Here is a 20,137-nt window from a genome sequence, read left to right as displayed (position 1 = left end):
TTTTGTGCTTTGCTCTCTGCCCTGTTTACCTGTCCGGAAGTTCTGGACCTACTGGGTCCTTACCCGCCGTCCTCTCCTGCTGGCCTCTCATAGGGACCACTTGTTCCCCTACTACAGGGTCACTGTCTCATCCCCCATCTTCCATCCAAACCTGCTCTTCAGAGCACTCAGGGATTCCGCCTTCCCTCTCGCTTTTGGACTGATGGCCCAGTCCCCCCTCACCCTCCTCATGCAAAGGCTTCTTCCAGTGGGCCCACCTGCCCCTCAGCCCTGAAAGTCCCCACCCTCATCCAAAACGGAATATTCCACCAGGCAGTGTTACCTCCCCCACATACACCCTGCCAACCCACTGAACGGCTCACGAGGGTGTCTATGAGAAGCTCTGTGACTTCTGAATTCTATCTTTTTGGACGGTAAATGTTTTATAATTAAAGGACCTCTGGGGTAGTCTTAAGAATGTGTCTGAGAACCATGAGGTACACCTGCAAAATGGGTACAAGGCTCATTCAAATCGGGAGAGAAGCTGGGAGGATTCTGGTGGGAAAGGGGTAGTCATCCTGTGAGCCCTTTCCCAGATGAGGCAACTGAGGCCCACAGGAAGTGCAAGGACTTGCTCAAGCCCACACAGTCCATGAGCAACTGTCCCTGGCTTTCTCTAGGGTGGGGACTTGGTGGGGCAGGGTGGGAAAGGGTGAGGAAGCTGCCCGGTGAGGGACACAGGAAGGGAGGGAGGGAGGCTGAGAGAGGGCAGAGACATGCCCCCCTTCCGGGCTGCAGGAGGCTGAGCGAAGTGACCAGGTGCAGGGTGGGAAGGAGGAAGATGAGGGGCTGGCGGATTACTGGGGGATGGAGGGGCAGGCCCCCATCCGCGTCAGAGTAGCCCTTCACATCACTCCAGAAATCTTAGCATTTATAAAAACCGGCACATTTATTCTGCAGGGGCCCATTTTCAAGAAGCTCAAGGTGAAGGTGGGAGAGGGGGTGTTTCCTCCCTTTCCCTCTCTCCCTCATCTTATTTTCCGTCGGGGGTAAAAATGGCCTGGACCCCAAAACCTACCCAAATAAAAAACCAAAAAACTGAGGTTCCAAAAAGTTACAGCATCTTAATTCCTCATAGAAAAGGGGAAAGAGCCAGAGGGAAGGGAGGTCCCTGGGGTGTGGGGAGGTGCCCCCAGCCTGGTGGGACATCCCCCCCCTTAAATAGCTGCCCCACGTGGGACAAGCCTGGGGCGATAGCATTTAAAAACTCCCCACACCCCATTTTATCAAAACCAAAGAGAAAAAAAATTTCCCTTTACCCCCCAAAACCTAAATATATATATATTTTTTTTTCTTAAAAAAACAAAAATTTGAAGGCATTAAGCGTTAAAGTGAACCTAGAATAAGGGAATGTGAAATTCCCTCCTTCCTTCTCCCTTACTGTGGGGTTAATTGGTACATCCCCAGCAGAGGAACCAGCCCCCCCCAAGGGGATGGCAGAGGGGAAGGACCAAAGGGAGCAAAGGGTGGGGGCCTCCCCAGCTAATCAGCAGCCAGTATGGGTGTGGGCGTGGTGCCCGGGAAGCCACACCCCCTCGGAATTTTCCAAGTGGACGGGGAGTGGGGAAGATGCATTCCTGTGTAGTCTTCAGCCAATTCCAAGTCAAGTTGAGCCAGGGAAAGCAGGGTGACAGGCGGGATGTGCGGAAAGGAGAAACGGGATCTCTGGGCCCTGTGGTCAGGGGGAACCCCGCTTCCTCAGCTCCTGGACAAAGGCTGGAAGGAAACAAGGGGCAGAGATCAGGGGCAGAGCCTCCTCCCCTTCCCTTCCAAAACAGGGCTTTTCCCAAAGGACACGATGCCTCCAAAATAAATAAGGGTTTAAAAAAAAAACCAACCTCACCTTCAATTATTTCCTCTTTTACTTTCTGCAATTCCTTCCTCACCTCTTCCAGAAGCTCCTGGAAATAATGGGATGTAACCAATCAGGAAGGGTGTCTGGACTGGCAGAAACGAATCCCCCCTTTCTTAATGACTGATGGGCCAGAGGAAGGAGATTCAAGACCCCCCCTACACACACATACACAAACTTGACATCACTGACGAGGCCACAAAGTGACCGGAGAATTCTAAGGGAGAATTCTGGACCCTTGGAGACAGAAGAAGGGCACTGGAGAACATCCAGTACCAGGGTTGGCAAATACATTCTAGTCCCCTGCCAACTCCAATTGGTGATGGATGTCTGGGGACGGTGCACTGAAAAGGATTCTGGGTATTTATCAGGAATGAGTGCAGTGATAGATTTGTAAGGTCTGTCACAGGCACTGGCAAAGAGGGTTGTGGTGTCTGTGTCATCTCTGAACTGATCCAATCTCTCCATTTCTTAGACTGGAAAACTGAGCTTCCCAAGGTCTTTTCTAGAATCACATGGTGTGTCAGTGGCAGAATCTAGACCCAGATCTCCTTTCTTCCTGTGACCCCTTTCTAGACCCTGCCCCCTGCCCAAAGGTACCTGTTTCACCCTCTCCAGGTCTGATTCATCACTGGAGCTGGGTGTAGAGGGGTGGGCCTCGGAAGTGGTCACGGAAGACGACGACTTCATCCTGGGAGAGTTGGTGTGGTTTGGGACAGAAACGAGGTTAGAAAGAGGGCCTGCCTCCTCTCCCTCCCATTCCAGGGGTCACACTGGGTTCCTCCCTGCAAATTTGGTGAATCCAACTATTTTGGGGTGGAGGGTGGGTCCCCAGTATTGATGGCCCACCTTGGCAAGGTTGTGCTGTTCTTCTCCCAGGGTCTCCGCACAGATTCTGGGGGACAGACAACAAATCAGAAAGATCAGCGACAAGAAATGTCTGGACTCAATCTTTCTCCCACAGCCTCATCAGCCCGTGTTCAAAGAACCATCTCAGGAGACTACAATCCCCAGCATTATTTGCACAGACTCTCCCTTGAGAGTGCTTTATATGTGAGAACAGGGCATCCTGGGACTTGTAGTTCCTGTGGCTAGACTGGGCTCTCACTCACCACTATGGGCTGGGAGTCTGGCCTCTGGCTCCTCCTGCTGGTGGGAAATAGAACTGTCATGAGCCAGCCCCTGCCACACCTCTGCTCTTCCTCCATCAGCTTCAAACCCAGCCCAGCCCTAACACTCCCGCCTCCCCAGTATCTCTACCCTAGTGGTACAGCGTAAGGTGTATACGGCAGGAAGAGCCCCTAACTCACATTGGCAGATTCATCCTTGGGGGCTTTCTCCCCAACTTGTGTGGCTTTCCTTCTGCAGGAGGGAAAGGCAAAAATAGATGGCTTCATTCCTCCCTCAGCCACTCGACAACTCCCCTTCCCAGAGTTCTAGAAAGGTGGATTCTACAGTGCAGAGTTTGGGAATTCATGAAGGCTAAGACAACCTTAGCTTCAGAAGTTAAAGAGTGCTGTTTTTAGATTGGGGTGGGGGTTTTTACGACTCTCACATCTGGGAATCACAAAATTCTAAGGGCAGAGGGCCCTAGCTGAGACTGCTGGGACTCCAGAAATCTGAGTTTCCAGATTCTGAGGCAAGATCTCCTACAGTCCTAGAATTCTGGGTCTTAGAACATTCTAGAGGCTGCCTAGGTGGTTGCAAACCTCAGCCATCTCAGGGGACTGCAATCCCCAGCATTACATCCCACACCTGGCTGTCAAAGGGGGAACTTTCACCCAGACAAACAACAAAAGGGGAATCTGAGCCCTCCCCCGACCTGGCCCTACTGAACCGGAATCTCAGGTGGTAACTGCTGGGCTGAGGGGTTTGTCTACCGGCATTGAGGGCTGCAGGCTCAGGCTCACCTCCGAGCCAGCATGGCGTTCATCTCTTCCATGAGCCCCCCGCCTGTGCCTCGACTGCTCTCAGCTTTGGGGGCCGGGGGTCCCCCTGAGGCCTCCTCCTGCTGGAGAAATTACAAAGAGGATGGGGCTTTATGGGCGGGCCTCCTGGCCTCCCAGCTCTCCTATGACGCCCCCAGGCGACCTTGGCCTCATCGCATCACCCCATCAGGACCCAGTCACCCCACACCCTCCACGCCTGGCTTCCTCACCTTGCTGACTTTCCTGAGTTTGGCTCCGGCAATGGCTGCGGCCAGGCCGGGCGCCCCGGCCCCTCCACCACTGGGGCCTTGTGCTGTGGGCAGAGGTGGGGCAGGGGGCGGGCCTCCCCCTGCTCCATGCCCAGCAGCCGAGACCCCGGAGGAGGGCAGCCCAGGGGGTGGGGGAGGACCCGGAGGAGGGGGAGGTCCTGGAGGTGGAGGCGGTCCCCCAGCTGAGGGAGCAGGTGGGCCTGAAACAACACACAAAAAGGAGGGGTTTTGAGAGAGAAGCCTCATTCTTTGCTGTCCAGCGGCCCACCGCCTCCTCCAGGGAGGTCCTCCCGAGGTCATTGGAGCAATCACCTGAATTGGAGACTCGGCGCTCACGGTCGGCGTACTCCGGCTGGCCAGGCTGCTGCCTGAGGAGGGTATGGAGCTGCCATCACGCGGGGCCCGAGGACAGCCAGTAACCTCCCCTTCTCGCTCAGAGGTCTCCGGGGAGGCTGGCTCCCAATCCCCACCCGTGCCTTCCTTCCCCGGGGGCCCAGGAAAGGGGTGTGGGGGAGGGCAGGGACAGGCAGGGACCAAGATGCCAGCATTCCGGTCATCAAACTATCAAGAACACCTGAATTACAAAATGCCCAGGATCCTTGAAACCACCAGATTCTGGACTCCAGAAATCTGGGGGACCAGGATTTGGGGGCCCAGGAGGTTCTGCCACTCTGAGTGTCAGGACTTTCTCCAACTCCAGGAGGTGGGGGTTTCTGAAAGCGGTCAATTTCTAGTCCCCCGGGGAGACGGAACATTCTGGAAACTGACAGTTGGAGCATTCTGAACTCCAGGAGTCAGGGGTTCTGGAATATCCTAGAACTCTGGCAGTGGTAAGGTTCCCCACCCAGGGGCTGGCCCCACCTTTTCTGCTGCTCCACCTCCTCAGGGGAGGGACCGTTCTGGACAGACCAGGCAGAAGGTGCTGCCGGTGGTGGCGGGGGCAGAGGCCCACCTCCTGGAAGGTGAGAGGAAAAAGGGTGATGAGTCAAGGCTGGAACTCTGCCCCACCCGTTGGCACTTTCCCTCGGCTCTCCCAGGCCTCCCAGGAATCCTGCCCAGAGGCACTCACTTCCTTCTTCCCCCGGGACCCTGACGCTTGGGGCTGGAGTGTGGGCACCTGGGCAGACTTCTGGGATGAGGGCCAGCACCAGCCTGCCTTGACTGAGCTGTGTGAGGTAGAGGCTGGGATGATGCCCAAGTGACAGGGGGGACAGCGAAGGCCCAGAGGGGCCAGTCACTCGTCCCAAGTCCTACAGACTGGAATTTGCAGGAACAAGACTGACTCCAGCATCCAGGAGTCAACCGCTGACAACAGTAGCTCAGACCCCCAGCTTGAGACCCCCGGAAAGGCCGAGAGTCTCTTCCTCACCCATCCCCAGGCCACCGGCTCCCGAGTACTTGAGTCACCCACCGTGTTTTTCTGTGCACCCCCAGTCAAGCAAGCCCTTCCCCACGGACACTGAAGTTACATGCACGGCAGTCGACCACCTAACGCCTCGCTCCTCAAAGTACTATCCTTGGACCGGCAGCCTCAGTATCACCGGGGAGCTTGCTAAAAATGCAGAGGCTCGGGCCCCAGCCAGCCCAACTGAACGGGAGTCTGCACTTTACCCAGATGCCCTGATGATTCATGGGCATGTTCAACTTTAAGAAATGCCAACTGGAGATTTTTTCCTTAATATCAATGCCTGAAAAGTAATTGACGATGACGATATAAGTCAGTACAATTGTTACCTCGCGAAAGGGCACAGGGAGACTTCTGGGGGCTGGAAACATCTATCTCTTGATCTGGGAGGCAGTCACACGGGAGTGTGCATGCGTACAAATTCACGGAGCAAACTGTACCCTGAAGAATCGTGCGTTTTATATGTGGGTGCACACAGGAGCCCACACAAAACCCTTATAATAATTCTCCACAGCGGCAGTGAATTAGCCCCATTTTCAGTTGAGGAAACTGAGGCCCAGAGCGGCAGCCGCAGGCCACACGGCAGAGCTCAGGGGTCCCCCGGCCCACTGTTTCTAACCTTCCAATGCCTCTAGGGCGCTGGCCATGCCCGCGGCAAACTGCGCTGCATCCTCCTTGCTGCCGAAGTTGAGGCCCCAGACCTGGCGGGCGTCGCGCCACTGATGGAAGTTGGGGGTGGCCTGGTTGTACTTGACACCCCGGATGATGGCACAGTTGATGACCACCTGGCAGGAGGGGAGAGGAGGGGGAGGGGTGGTGGGCACAGGGGTGGGGCGCAGCTGGCACAGGGAGAGGGGGAGGGGGGCTTCACCTGCTGGTCTGGCTGCATCTTGCGGCCGACCACCCGGAAGGAATTGGCCGTGGGGTTGTGGTAGATCTGGACGCGGCTGAAGGCCTGGGGGCCCGTGCCGGCAGGCAGCCATCGCTTGTTGCTGTCATCATAAAGCATCACGGTGGCCCGGCTGGAGCAGATGACCGTCTCGCTGCCAGGAGGGGGGGACGGGAGAGCGGCTGGTTAGCCAGGGGAGCTCGGCGCCCTCCCTCCAGGGGCCCATCGCCCTCTCCATCTGGGTCCCCAGGGAGATCTGAGAGACAGAGTGTGAAAGGAAGAGAGACACACACAGAGAAGAGGGAGACAGGCGGACGGGGAGACCCGGACAGACAGATTGGGAGAGAAAAACAGGCAGATGGGACAGAGAAAGACAGACAGACAGACAGACAAACAGGGATGTGAGACAGACGAGGAAAGAGAGAGACAGTCAGATGGGGAGAAACAGACAGGGAGAGTCAGACAGACGGACTGGAAGAGACAAATAGACTGACGTGGAGAGAGAGGTGAGAAAGGGAGTCAGATGGACAAAGGGGAGACAGACTGAAAGACAGACAGACGGGAATGGAGTGGGGGGAAACAGATGGAAAGGCAGGGAGGCAGCAACAGAGATGCAGGTAAGTACAGAGTGAGAGCAGAGGAGGGGACCCGGGAGAGGGGGGACGGGGGACGCGGCAGGAGCTGTGGGCAGCACTGGGAACCAGCCCCTCCCGGCGCTCTTAGAGCCTCGGTTTCCCCATCTCTGCCAGGGTACTCGGACTCCCCTCCCCCACTCCGGGCTCCAGTCGGAGAAGGAAGCTGTGAGGTTCAGGGGGGAAGGGTGGTGGGGACCCATGCTGGATCCCGGGCTCGTGCACTTCCTGCTACCACCCCATTCACGCGGCCCCGAGCACCAACCGCCATCGGCAGACACTCCCTGCTCTGTCAGGCCCATGTCTCTGCTGTGACCCAGAAGGCCCGGCCTCACCCTCCCGAGCAGGTGACAGTCGCGTCCCCAGACAGCCACAACCCAAGGCCAGGCTCGGGATGCCCAGAAGGAGCACCTGCCCGGGCCTGGGGGTCGGGGAGGATTTCCCAGAGGAATGCACATCTGACTCAGTCGGGGGGGGGGGGGGGGGGGGGCGGGGAGGGCGGTCAGGAAACCGGCTCAGAGTTGAGGATCTGAGACCCACTGCCAGCCCTGGATTCAAATCCCAGCCGAGACACCTACTCCCTGTGACTCAGGCCGGCAACCTGCCCACTCAGGACTCATCTTCCTCGTCTGCAAACTGGGGAAATGACAGACACCACCTCCCAGGGCAGTGGGAGGAGTAGCGAGTCTGGGCCCTTAGTAACTGTCAGGATCCCTTTCTCGAGCACCCAGAACAGGCACCCCTGGGGCCCTGGACAACTGTAGCCCTCCCAACCCCCCACCAGTCCTCCTGGGGAGGGTCAATGCTCCCCCCCGACAATGAGGAAACTCAGGCTCCCAGATGGGAAGTGACTTGCCCAAGGTCACACGGAGACCAGGGGGAAGCGCGTGTCCCTGCCCCCACCCTACCCCCACCCCACCCCCACTGCCCTTTTTCCTGAAAAGAGGAAGTTGGTGGTCAGAGGTTTCCGGGGAGAGAAATTACACCCCGCAATAGTTCCATCTGTACCAGGGCTGGGGGCTGGGGTGTGACGCTGAGCCGAGCAAGACAGGCCGGGGAAAGCCCCTCTGCAGACCCAGCTCCCAGTTCCCAGGCCAGGAGGCTGAGCCTCCAGGCCCCCCCAAGTTTACATAATTGTGGCACCTCCCTCTCATGAGGCCCTTCAGCTGGTCAGGCGCCCTAAGCCCTTTCCTCTGGGCACAATTTTATCCACATTTTCAAGTGAGGACTGCAAACAGAGGCCCAGAGAGGTTGAGTGACTTGCCTGCGGTCACACAGCTAGTGAGTAGCAGAACTAGGATTTGAACCCAGGCCACCTGGCTCCCGAGCCACAGTCTTAACCACCCGGGACTCTGTGGGCCCTACCCAAAGAGCAGGTGCTATTTCCAGAGAAGTGCAGCCTCAGGGGCTGTTTCTGGCTCCCACTGCCCCTAGCAGGACCAGGTTAAGGCCTCACCCACACCTGCCACCCACACCCAGGGCAGACTCTGGCCAGGTGCCCAGAGCTGTTGTTGCTACTCCGCCCTGGCTGCACTTTGCTCTCCTAGGCGGCCCTGCCCTGCTGAGGTTCTGGCCTGGCCAGAGAGCTGGGCGCCTGCTGAGTGACCCCAGGCTGGGCCTGCCCCTCTCCAGGTCGCAATGTCCCCATTACAGCAGAAGGATCCTGTTAAAACACAAGTCGGATCATGTCCCTCCTCTTCTCGGAATCTCCCCTGGCTCCCGCAGAATAAAAGCCAAGTTCTTTCCATGGCTTGCGTGAGCTGCGTGATCTCTGATCTCATCCCTTCCCTCCCCCCAGCTCGCTGTTCCAGCCCCACTGCCCTATTCCAGCCCCACCAGCCCGCATGCTGCTCTTTCAACATGCCAGATGCATTCCTGCCTCAGGCCTGTGCATGTGTTTCTCCTCAGCCTATCCTCACCTCCTTCAGGTCTCTGCTTAGACGTCACCTCTTCCAAGAAGCCCTCCCTGACTACCCTCTTCTCTCATCCCATGTCCCACATTTCCTAGCCGCGATCCCTGTCTGTCTCCCCAACCAAAACATCAGGACCATGTAGGGATGGGATTTTTGTCCTTTCTGTTCACAGCTGTGTCCCCAAAACCTAGAATGGCGCCCAGCACATAGCAGGTACTCAACAGTTGTTAGTCATCTGTAAAAAAGGAAAACCCAACCACAGCTGACATTTATCTGCAAGCCTGTGTCCCAGACACTGTTCTGGGTACTCAGCTCCAGTTTCCACGGTGAACCTTGCAATGACCCCAGGAGATGGACTCTGGTGCTTCTCTGCGTGACAGATGAGAAACTGCGGGCACAGAGAGATGGAGACGCCTGTCCCAGGTCACCCAGCAAGTAAGCAGAGGGGCTCCTATTTGAACCCAAGTTCTCAACCTCATTTAAAGATGAGGAAACAGTGCAGCTGAATTTTTTTTAAAGGTAAGGTATAAAGTGGTGTGTATCAGAGGTTAAAAAAAAATGTGGGGAGGATATAAATACATCTGCACACAGAGTGGTGATATATGCAGAGGCTGCTCTGGGGAGGGTGCTGGGGGGGTGTGGAGCGGACTTTTCTTTCTTAGTGTTTACCCTTTTGAATCGCTTATTTCTTTTCTTTCTTTCTTTTTTATCATGTACTAGTTTTACCTATAAAAAACTATTTCATTACTTAAGTTCAAAAAAGAAAACTATAAACCAGGCAAAAGCTGGACTTTCACAGACAATTTGTTATTGAGATTGAAATGGGGTCTGCCTAATTCCAGTGGTCTCCCGGGGTCTTGAACCACCAATTTGACATGAAAGAGCCTTAATCCTCAGCCAGCCCAGGACCCAACCCTCCTCACAAGTCCTCACATTCTGGAAAATTCTAGCACACGGTGGATGAAAGAGAGTTCAAGTCACCTCCTTGTCGTGTGGCTTTACCTCTCTGAGCCTCAGTTTCCAGCCCTGGAAACTGTAACTCACTGGGTTTCTTGTAAGGATTCAAAGAGATAAGAAAAGCCCTAAGCCGAGGACCAGAACTTGGCATAGGCTCCATACAGGGGAGCTGAGAGTCAAAACAGGAGGGAGAGAGCTTCCCATGACTGGAGGCAATCAAGCACAGTCACTCTGGTTTACTCGAACCTTCCAGATTAGAGGCTTGCCCTTCCCTTCGCCCCTTTATCCCATCTCCAAGATTTACCCCATAGCCCCCTTAAACCATAAAACTTGTGATCCACTCCCCAAACCCCCACGCACACAACTTTTCCACACTACAAATCTTCTTTAAAGAACCCTGGTTGGGAACCACATCTAGGGTCTGTGGGGCTTGTGTCACTCTAGTCCCTCCTCCCAGACAGGCCTTAGTTTCCCATAAAGGAACAGGAAGGTAAAAGTTCCCATCTGGGCATTTTTTGCTTATCTGCATTATCTTAAGTGTTCATACAGTGAAAGCATATTATTTGTATTCTTTTTAAAAGACCATTAAAGGTTTTAGCTTCCTTTTTCTCTAATAGCATAATAGTCCGGAGACAGCCCTGGGTTCAAATTTAGGTTTGCCCATTTCCAAACTGACTTTAATAGGCAATTTGCTTAATTTCTCTTTGCCTCAGTTTTCCCATCTGGGGGAGGGGCAGTCATAATAGCATCAATCTCTTAGAATTGCTGTGAGGATTAAACTTAATCAGGCACCTAGTACAGAGCCTGGCACAAAGTGGATGCTTGCTCAAATGGTCTCATTATTTAAGAAAAAATTAAAACAGCAATAATAATTACTATTATTGGAAGAGGAAAGAAACGGACCCAAATTCTTCTTGAGTCCCCTCTGCCCCGGGATTCTCAGACCTCTGCCCCGCTTCCTGGCCTTCCCAGAATCCCAGCTCAGATTCCTGGACACAGCATACACTCAACAAATATTTGTCAAACTGGGAGAAAAAGAACTATATTTTGTCATTTTCCATCTTAGCATCCTCTCTTTCAACTGCCCTCAAGACCATCTCCAGTCAAACCAGCCAGAAATCAGAGCATCCTGGTCCCCTCCCCTCCCGCAACACTGCATAGGAATTTCTGAGTGATCTTGGGCCAGGCTTTTCTCTCTCTGAGCCTCAGTTTCCCCAGCTGCCCCCATACAGCGGCATGGGGCGTTCTGAATCCTAGCTGTCTCAGGAGAAGGGGCCAGCCCAGGAAGGCGGGTGTGGCCATCGGCAGGGAAGACCCCACAGGAGGTAGGAGTAACCCTCTGATGGGACAGGCATCAGCAACTTCTGCCACCCCCCAGGAGGTGGGAGGTTCCGCCCGGCCAGCAGTAGGGGGGCCCTGTGGGAGGGCCAGGGCCTCGAGGCTGGAGGGGGGTGGGAGGCCGGCCCAGACATTGCTCCTGCCCTTTTACGGTCTCCGAGTGAGGCAGCCCTCGCTCGGACATCCGCCATCCGCCTTCCACCGCGGTGCCTGGGACCGGAAACGCGGGGAGAGGGGGGCGAGGGGCAGGGCTGGGGGGCAGTGGGAGAGGAGAGTCCCCGGGGAAGAGGGTGAAGGAAGAGGCTCCTGACCACGGCCCCCTCTCCAGGGCAGACCTTGAAGGCATGTTGCTGTATGAGAAAAGGGTAGGCAGGAAGTCTTGAGGGTGTCTGTGGGTGCCCCTTGCTCCCAATTTTCCAACACTTCCTTTCACATCAGAAGGAACAAATGGGGGAAGGGGATTCTCTGACAGTCATAAAAAGGCAGGCCACCTTGATGTCAGATGGCAGGGGTAGGGGGAATGGGGAAGTGGGAGGATGTGGGCACCACGGGGTTAATCCCTATCGGTCTCCAGGGGCCTCCCCCCTCAAGCTGGGGGCTTTGGGGCAGGAAGTCCCTGAGAGAGTGGAGGAAGGGAGATAGTATTGTCAGGCTCAGGCCTCAAGGGAGAGATTATGGGGGGTCAGTGAGAGGGGAGAATGGGGGGGCCTAGTCCGGTCCCCCAGTCCGCACGGGCCCCGCCCTCAGGTGAGCCCAGGACTTTTGAGGGACCCAAGACAAAATCCTTGGGTCCCCCACCCCCAGTGTTCAATTCCTGGGAAGAGAGCTGGAACTATCTGGGAAGCCTGGGTCCCAGGGGGAGAGGGCTATGACCTTGAAGCCTTCCAGCGCCCCTCCTCCAACCCCACAGCTCCGGATGGCTAGGGTGGGGGGGCGGTGGTGAGAGAAGGGGGAGGCGCCGTGGTGGGGAGAGCAGCCGGCCCACAGCGCTCCTTGCCCGCCCCCCAAACACCAGCTGTCTCGACAGGTGAGTCAGGAAGACAAAGGCCCCCATTCCCCCAGCTGCCGCGCCCCTTCCCTCCCCAGGGCCGGGCAGGTGGGGGAGAGGGCCGCCCTGCTGGCCCGTGGCCGGGGCGCCGCCCTCCGCACGGAGCGCTCGCTCAGTCCTAGGCACAGCCCGTCTCAGCAGATCGTGGGTGGGGAGCAGTGGGGGAGGGGGGTCCCACCAGACCCTCCAGGCTGCGTCTGAGTCCCTGGATCCGTCGGCACCAACCTCTTCCAGGAGGACGAGAGCACCCCCAAATTGAGAGGGTTAAGTACCCCCGAAGTTCAGGAGCGAGGTCCCACTTGGGAAGACTTTTCCCAGCACCACGTAAAGGGGCACCCCGCAAACCAAGCTCTACGTCTCAATCTCTCTTCCAGGACCCCCAAACCGGCCCCCTACAATCCCTCCCGGAGCCCGAGTTGAGATTTGGAGGCGAGTCTGAGCCCTGCCTGAACCCTGGCCTCCCAGCGGGGAGTAGCTGCCAACTTGGAGGTCCTCTGAAAAAGTCTTGAAAAAAATCCGAGAGTCCTCGGAGCGCCCCCAAATCCGAGGGCTCCCAGGAGAAGCTCACCGGCACCACCCCGAGCCTGGGGAGTCACGGGGAAGCGGCCAGTATTTGGAGCTCGTCCCAGGGGGCTCGACCTCAGATCCGAGGCTCCCCATGCCCTGTCCCCAAATTCGAGCCCGGAGCAAGCTGGGGGGGAGGGGGACAAAGGCGGGGCGGGGAGCCCGCGCCGGGCGGGGAAGGGGCTGGGGGCAGATCCAGGCTCACCTCATGGCTGCTCGGCGGGCGGGCGGCGCGCCCACGGGCTGGCTGCTCCCGGGGCGCCCCGGGCTTGAGGTTCAGGGGTTCGGGGCTGGCTCCAGGCTCTGCTCAGTCTCCCCCAGGGTCCCGCCCCATAGAGTCCGGCTTCCTGGGGGGAACGTGGGCCGGGGCGGGTCCTCGGGCGCCTCCTCCCTCTGGGGGTGTGATGGGGGGGTCCCTGCGGCAGAAAGGGGGTGCGGCGTCCCCTCCCCGGCGCGCCTCCTCGGCCGGCGGCGGCTACAACGTTACTCTTACTACTGTACTTCTCTTCGCTACATTTCGTTCCAAAATTCCACTCCCCGCACCCACAATGCCCTGCGTCTTAAAGGGGCCGTCGACACCTCCAGGCGGCGGGGTGGGAGGCTGGAGGGCGCTTAAAAGGGCAACGCGGAACCCCAGCCTTCCGCTATTTGCCCCTGCCCCAACACTATTGCATAGGGGTGCACGCTGGGGCTCGCCCCCACATTAGAGGGGGAGCTTGGTGGAGGGGAAGGGATCCTTCCTTGATCTCTCGTTCCCTCCCACCGGGGAAATTCCTAGGAGGATCTCAATGGGGTCACAATTTGTTCTCACCCTCCCCACCTCCCTATCGACTTCTGCATTTCTTTACATTCTGCTCATTTAGCAGGGGGGCAAGGAGGACCCTCTGGTGTAGCATAGTCTCTCCAATTTTCTCCCTTAAATCCTCCCGTCGGACCCCGCCCCCCAAGGTCTCTCATCTCCGCCAATTTAGGAGGGGTTACTCAGGGGTGAGCCCCCTCCCCTGCACAGGTGGGGGATGGGCGAGGAGGGCCCCCTCCCGCTCACTGCCCCCCGCCCGGCCCGGGAAGGTGAGGAGGAAGTGGGCCGAGGGGGCGCGGCCGGCCGCTGACTCACAGCCGCAGGGTGGGGGCGGGAGGGGGTGGGGGCGGTGCTGGACCTGGGTGGGGGTGGGACTCCAGGTCCCCGTGTGGATAAAGCCCCTGGCCCCCTCCCCACGCACGCCCCGCCGTGACTCAGTTTCGCCCGCGGAGCATGGCGGGATCATCCAGCAATGGGAGGGCACCGAGGCGACGAGACCCTCCCTAGTGCCAGCTCCTGGGAGCCCCCTCCCCCACGCGCCGGCTACCCGCTGAGCCCTGACACCCTCCGAGGCTTCCGCAGCGGGTCCCGCAGGCCACGCCCCACGTGACGTCACGCATGTGGTCACACCCCTCCCGTAGAGCGCCACCTGGCCCGCGTAAGGTGCCCTAGCCAGGGGCAGGAGTTTAGGAAATCTTGTTAGACATTTACAAATAGGTAAACTGAGGCCAGGAGAGAGGGAATAAATATGGGCTATAGCCCCCTTGCCTGAGCCCCCAGAACCCCAGTAGCGCTTGAGTGCAAGGTGGGAGTGTAAAACCACCAATTCTCAGGGCCCAGCTACTAAGTGAGGCAATCAAGCTTCCCAGCCTTTGTCCAAGCAGGGTCCTCCGCCCGGATGCCTCTGACCTTTCCCTCATCCTTCTAGACCATGCTCTGACGTTCATTCTTCTCTGAAGAATTGAGTAATCCTGTCCCCTTCTATCCTACTGAGAGATCGTGAATCCTGATCCACCTAGGTTATAATTATTTTTCTGGGTGTCTCCTCAGGCCGTGAGAGGACAAGTCCCTTCTCCTCTCTGGGTCAAAGCTTTCCCACGGGTGAAATGGGAGGGGTGGCGCTTCTGTGTGCCACTTGCCTTGCAGTCAACCAACTTCTTCTATAAAGGTCCAGATAGTAAATATTTTAGGCATGTTATGCATAGGGTCTCTTTTGCCCTTTTTCCCCCCAACCCTTTAAAAATGTAAAAACCATTCTTATATGTACACAAGAAGCCTGATGAAGGATCTTTATGGCAGCAATGAGGTGACAACAAGAAATTGGAAATAGCCTGAATGTCCATCAAGAGGAGGATGGATAGTGAAACCATTGCACATCCCTGTGTGAGGCGCTGGGCAGCAGCTAAAAAGAATGAGGTGTGTAAATGGCAAGAAAGAGGTCTCCAATGTATTATTATTATTTTGTGTGTGTGTGAGGAAGATCAGCCCTGAGCTAACATCCGTGCTAATCCTCCTCTTTTTGCTGAGGAAGACCGGCTCTGAGCTAACATCTATTGCCAATCCTCCTCCTTTTTTTTTTTTCCCCAAAGCCCCAGTAGATAGCTGTATGTCATAGCTGCACAACCTTCTAGTTGCTGTATGTGGGACGCGGCCTCAGCGTGGCCGGAGAAGCGGTGCATCGGTGCGCGCCCGGGATCCGAACCAGGGCCGCCAGTAGCGGAGCACGAGCACTTAACCACTAAGCCACGGGGCCGGCCCTCCAATGTATTATTGAGTGAAAAAAAACAAATTGCCAAATGATACATAGGGTATGAAAAAAATGAAGGAAACACCTTAAGGTACCATATACATGTGTGTACATGCAGAGTAAAAGGTCTGGAAAATTCTACTCCAAACTCACTGCAGTGCTGACCAATAGGATAGGAAATGGAACTGTGGGGAATTCAATGGTCATAAAGATTTCAAGCCTTATCTTGAAAATGCCAAGTTTGAACCTGCTTTTGCACTAGCTGTTCTTTCTGCCTTGGAACACTCTTCCCTGGGGTTTTTGCATGGCTTGCTCCTTCTCTGTCAGGTTTCTGCTCAGTTGTCCCCTCCGCAGAGATCTTCCCTGATCCCCCGTCTAAAGCAACCATCCCCAGGTGGAAAATTGAGTGGTGGAGGGGTGGGGGATGGAGAAAGACTTCTCATTGTACACCATTTGTACCCTTTGAACTTCCAACCAAGTGAACTCATGCCCCATTCAAGAAATAAATGAATAACAATATAAAAAACCAAAGTCACTCCCCTAGTCATTTCCTTATCATGTCCCCGTTTTATTTTGCTTGAGACACTTGTCAGTGACTGAGACGATCTTATTTATCAGCTCCCCTGTTTGCTGTCTCCCCCCACTAAGAGGTGGGCCCCCCGGGGGCAGGAATCTCTGGGTCTGCCTACTTCGTGGCTGTGAGCAAGATGGCGCCCAATACATATTTGCCAAATGACTGGGTGAATAATGTTTGTGGGTTTTTTTCTCTAGGAAAAATATATTTTGAATTATGTAATTAAAAATTTAACAATTAAAACTCTTTCCTACCTCCCCCCAAAAAAACAGATGAAAAATGGAAAGAGAAGAGAAGGTTATTGAACTAGGAGATCTCTCGGAGTCCATCCAGCTCTAAATATTTCAAAAACTTTTGGCTTGGGGTTTTTCTTAAGTCTAGATGGTGAGTGGAATTTCCCCTCCAATAAGACTTTCTGTGAGAGGGAAGTAGGAGATGGGGAAATAAGCATTCTGGGGTTCCTCCATCGGCTTGTCTTCCTTCCACTGGTCCGCGTAGCTAGGGAAGGGGGATTTCTTCCTTAGTTCCATTGAGGCCCCAACTGGGCAGAGGGTCCCCAAAGTTGTCAGGCCTCCAAGTCCAGGGCAGAGCTTGAATGGACGCCGGTGGGCTTCCCAGCCCCATTCTGCCCCTTCTGTAACACAAAATGTGGGAGACGATAGATAGGAACCCCTTCTTGCCTTTCAGTATCTACTCCCCTATATTCTGGAAGTACCACTCCCATTTTCCTTTAAGGGACCACAGTTCCCCATCTCTCAGTCTATCAGGTTTGGGTGGAGTGGACCCCAACCCGAAGGGCTAGGGGTGGGCCTGTGACCCCAGCCTGGCCACTCAGAGCCACAGTGACTGGTCAGCCATGTGACCCAGCGTGGCCAATGAGAACCAGCTCTGAAACCACAGCTGCAACTACTAGGAAACTGTTGCACCCTCTCCACTGGGGATGGTAGGCTCGTGGGACCAGAGCCTGGAGCTGCAACTCTCTGCCCGCTCATGCGGAGACCCTGCCTGGGAACGAAGCCAACTCACAGAAAATAAAACTAAGAGATGGTTCTTGATGACATCATCTGACAACTGGATGAGGTCATGCCTCAAGTCCCTGACCTCTTCAATTACACGGCCCAGTAAATTCCCTGTTGCTTTCCCAGGTTGAATTGGGTTTCTGTCCCTCACATTTCAGACAGTCCTGACACATAACCTCCTTCTGCTGCTGAGAAACTATCAACAATTCCCCCTCCTCCAAGTGGTAATAAATAAACTCTCTCTGCCAGGCCAAGGCCTTCGGGTTGTGGCCCCAGCTTCCTCCCTCCCATTTCCTCCTGACCTCCACCCCCTTAGTTTATGTGGCTCCACCCACCACCTCAATGGACATCTCTAAATTATCCCAGGCTCTCTGGGCCCAATTCACAACCTCTCTTGTCCAAGACCTGGACCACCTCAGAGATGTCCTGGTGGTCCCTACAGCACTTCCAGGCCTTGGGATCGGGTCATCAACATTCCTTGAATTTTTCTGCCTTATTCCTGGATGGAAGGGGTGGTGCTGGGGATGATGGGGGTTCTACAGAGCAAAGCAGGGGGCACATTTCTTGGAGGGAAGCACAATCTCTTCTCCCCTGCTCTGCATCCCCCCCATCATGTCTAGCACAATGCTTCAGGGCCACGAGTGAGAATTTATTTATATATCAGGCAAGTCCCTTGTCCCCTCTGGCCTCAATTTCCCCATCACTAAAGGGGGGTGCGGGGCTGGTTTACATGCGGCTGAGAGAAACATTCAAGAACACAGGGTCCTCACCTCCCAGCGCTCTCCTGAGGCCTGGCAGAGCTGAGAATAGGCTTCAGCGATGACGGAGGCCCTGGAAAGCAGAGGGAGACCCTGAGGAGGGGACCCTCCTCCTCCCACCCCTCCCCCATTCCATCCCACCCTACCCCAACTCACTTGCAATAGATCCCTCCCCCAGGAGGTAAATTGGGGATGTCCTGTGAGGCCAGAGTCCTGAACACCGTGTTCAGGCTGGGGGTCTCCTGGGCAGAGGAACACAGCTCTGAGAAGGAGGCAAGGGTTATGGGGGTGCCCCTGGTTCCTGATCACCCCTGCCTCTGACCTCCTGGCGCCTGCTCACCAGCGACCCTGCGGCTCAGGGCTGCGTCCAGGGCTTGCTCCTTCCTGATCGCCTCCTCACAAGGCCTGGGGGCCCCTGGGAAGCAGACCAGTATGCAGGTCATGTTGTCCAGGCTGCCCTGGAGAAGGTAGAGAAAAGAGAGCCTGGTGGGATACAGTTGAATGTCCCAGCAGGGGGCTCCACGCCCTTGGAAGCAGAGCTTCCCAACAATCCTCGTGTTCTAGTGCCCTCCTCCTCATTCTGGTTATGCCCATTTCTCAAGTCCCGCCCATCTGCCAGTCTAAACCACGCCCTCTCACCAGGACCAAGCCCTTAGACGCCCTCACTGTCCCAGCCCCACCCTATTAAAGAGAACCACGCCCCTTCCCCAAAGCCCCTCCCCTTCTGCTGTCTAGCTGCTTTTCCTTCTTCTGACACTAATCAGATCTCAGGACCCATTCCTACCTCCCAGGGCGGCCCACTTCAAAAGACCACGTCCTTTTTCTTAAATCCCTCCCACTTAACTATCCAGCACTAGTACTCTCCCATCTTGCCTCAAGGCATCCCTCAGGCTCCACCCTCTCCGTATTTTGGCTCTGCCCCATTCCAGCAGGCCACGCCCTTTAGGGGAGCCCCACCCCCTCCTCTAGCTTTATTCATGCCTCTCCATCGAGCCACTCCTCCCTAAATCCCTTGGATTCTTCCCCTCAAAGATCCCAAGCCCCGCCCCCAGGACCTTGCACAGACACGTGTCCAACAGCTGTGCGCACAGGAGCTCTGGGGCCAGGCCCAAGCAGAGGCGCGATGCCACCAGTTCCGCCAAGGCTGCGCCAGACATCGCGTCCCACACGCCGTCAGAGGCCAGAAGCATGAACTCATCCTCGGCCCGGCGTGCCAGGGCGGTCACTTCAGGCTCCGCGGAAACGAGCTGCAGCTCAGGGGGCCTTCCCGGAGCCTCTTTGTAGGCAAAGTCGCCCAGTGCCCGGGACACTGCCAGAGAGCCCTCGAGGCGCCGGCGGCGGATGGTGCCGCCCGCATCGTGGATGCGCTCGCGTTCGCGGGGTCGGAGGGGCCTATGGTCCTCCGTGCTGAAGGCCACGGCGCCAGCGCGACTCAGCACCGCGCGGGAGTCACCGCAGTGCGCCAGGTACAGAAAGCGCGGGGACACGAGCAGAGCCACGGCGGTGGAGCCGCCCGGCTGGCCGCGGGGCCAGAGAGCGCGCAGGCGTGCGTCTGCGCTCAGGAAGGCGCGGCGCAGCGCCTCGCACACGCCCTCGGGCTCGTCCGGCGCGGGGCCCAGCGCCTCGAGCACGTGGCCCGGCAGGTGGCGCGCGCCGAAGAGGGCAGCTCGCGACCCGCCATGGCCGTCGAGGACGGCGAAGAAAGCCCAGCCCGGGGGCAGCCCGGGTAACGCGAGCCAAGCGCAATGAGCGTCCTCCATGTGCGCGCGCCACCCCTGCGCTGCGCTCGCCCCGAAGCGCAGGCCCCAGGACGCCACCGCACCCCCGTGCGGCCGCTGGGCGCATCGCGGCGCGTCCAGGAGGAACTGAGGCCCCTGGGGAGTCGTGCGCCCCTCCTCTTCCTCCTCCATTGCCTCCTCTTCTTTGCGAGCTGGCCAGAAGAGACGCTCCAGCAAGCGGGCGAAGGCCGCCATCCTTCGGCCCTGGGATCAGGAAGGCTCCACCCTCTGCACCTGCCCCCCCCCACTCCATTAATCCCCTCCACTGTGAGATTTTAAACCACCTAAATCTCCTCCCTATACCCTTGACCTGCACTTAAGTCGAGTCACTAGAAGGAAGTGGACTTCTGAGTGTCCTCTCTCCCACCCCTTCAAAGCGTGGTTTGGGATCTGGGTCTGGGGAAAATGGTAATAGTAGCAAACTAGCCCTTACCATGTGCTACACACTACTTTACATCATCATCTCCGATTTACCGAAGGGGAAACTGAGTCACAGAAGAAGTAAACAGTGTTGAAGGGAAACGAACTCTAGAATTCGTGTTCTCAACACCACACTCTCGACTGCGGGTCCCCAGCACCGCTCCGTCCAAGATCACGGCTTCAAAATCTTTAAATCCTTTATTGTTTT

The 20,137-nt window shown here is 56.5% G+C and overlaps 2 protein-coding genes across 5 annotated transcripts; both read right to left on the bottom strand.

Moving 5' to 3' along the window:
• Positions 1-901: 901 nt before the first annotated feature.
• VASP (vasodilator stimulated phosphoprotein) lies at positions 902-13,770 on the bottom strand. 4 transcript variants are annotated; one of them, XM_058529606.1, is made up of 13 exons: positions 13,040-13,770; positions 6,365-6,536; positions 6,113-6,278; positions 4,950-5,043; positions 4,401-4,456; positions 4,050-4,288; positions 3,802-3,899; positions 3,202-3,253; positions 3,004-3,037; positions 2,741-2,786; positions 2,492-2,582; positions 1,883-1,940; positions 902-1,755 (listed from the first exon to the last, which is right to left on the bottom strand). In XM_058529606.1, the coding sequence occupies exons 1-13, from the start codon at positions 13,042-13,044 to the stop codon at positions 1,718-1,720; spliced, it is 1,149 nt and encodes a 382-aa protein (XP_058385589.1). In that variant the 5' UTR covers positions 13,045-13,770; the 3' UTR covers positions 902-1,717. The 4 variants fall into 4 exon arrangements, with proteins under 4 accessions (XP_058385589.1, XP_058385588.1, XP_058385587.1 ...); XM_058529605.1 differs by having other exon boundaries at positions 3,802-3,902; positions 13,040-13,768; XM_058529604.1 differs by having other exon boundaries at positions 3,004-3,040; positions 13,040-13,768.
• Positions 13,771-15,383: 1,613 nt separating this feature from the next.
• PPM1N (protein phosphatase, Mg2+/Mn2+ dependent 1N (putative)) lies at positions 15,384-19,734 on the bottom strand. Its single transcript, XM_058529602.1, has 5 exons — positions 18,787-19,734; positions 18,072-18,189; positions 17,888-17,993; positions 17,744-17,804; positions 15,384-16,588 (listed from the first exon to the last, which is right to left on the bottom strand). Exons 1-5 carry the CDS (start codon positions 19,702-19,704, stop codon positions 16,520-16,522), a joined length of 1,272 nt encoding a protein of 423 aa, XP_058385585.1. The 5' UTR covers positions 19,705-19,734; the 3' UTR covers positions 15,384-16,519.
• Positions 19,735-20,137: the final 403 nt, after the last annotated feature.

This window comes from Diceros bicornis, chromosome 34 (genome assembly GCF_020826845.1).
Source record: "Diceros bicornis minor isolate mBicDic1 chromosome 34, mDicBic1.mat.cur, whole genome shotgun sequence".
NCBI classification, from domain to species: Eukaryota; Metazoa; Chordata; class Mammalia; order Perissodactyla; family Rhinocerotidae; genus Diceros; species Diceros bicornis.
The sequence above is the reverse complement of the archived record's forward strand: the minus strand, read 5'-3'. Positions and strand labels throughout refer to the sequence as shown.

Bases quoted from the DNA above. Each gene is read 5' to 3' on its own strand.
- VASP (XM_058529603.1), bottom strand. The intron at 3,041-3,201 runs GTGAGTTAGGGG...ATTTCCCACCAG, and splicing joins CCAAGGATGAATCTGCCAAT to CAGGAGGAGCCAGAGGCCAG. The intron at 2,787-3,003 runs GTGAGTGAGAGC...TCTGTCCCCCAG, and splicing joins CAGACTCCCAGCCCATAGTG to AATCTGTGCGGAGACCCTGG.
- PPM1N (XM_058529602.1), bottom strand. From the start codon at position 19,704: ATGGCGGCCTTCGCCCGCTTGCTGGAGCGTCTCTTCTGGCCAGCTCGC. The intron at 17,994-18,071 runs GTGAGCAGGCGC...CCTCCTTCTCAG, and splicing joins CCTGAGCCGCAGGGTCGCTG to AGCTGTGTTCCTCTGCCCAG. The intron at 16,589-17,743 runs GTGAGGACCCTG...TTTGTGTTACAG, and splicing joins CCTCAGGAGAGCGCTGGGAG to AAGGGGCAGAATGGGGCTGG.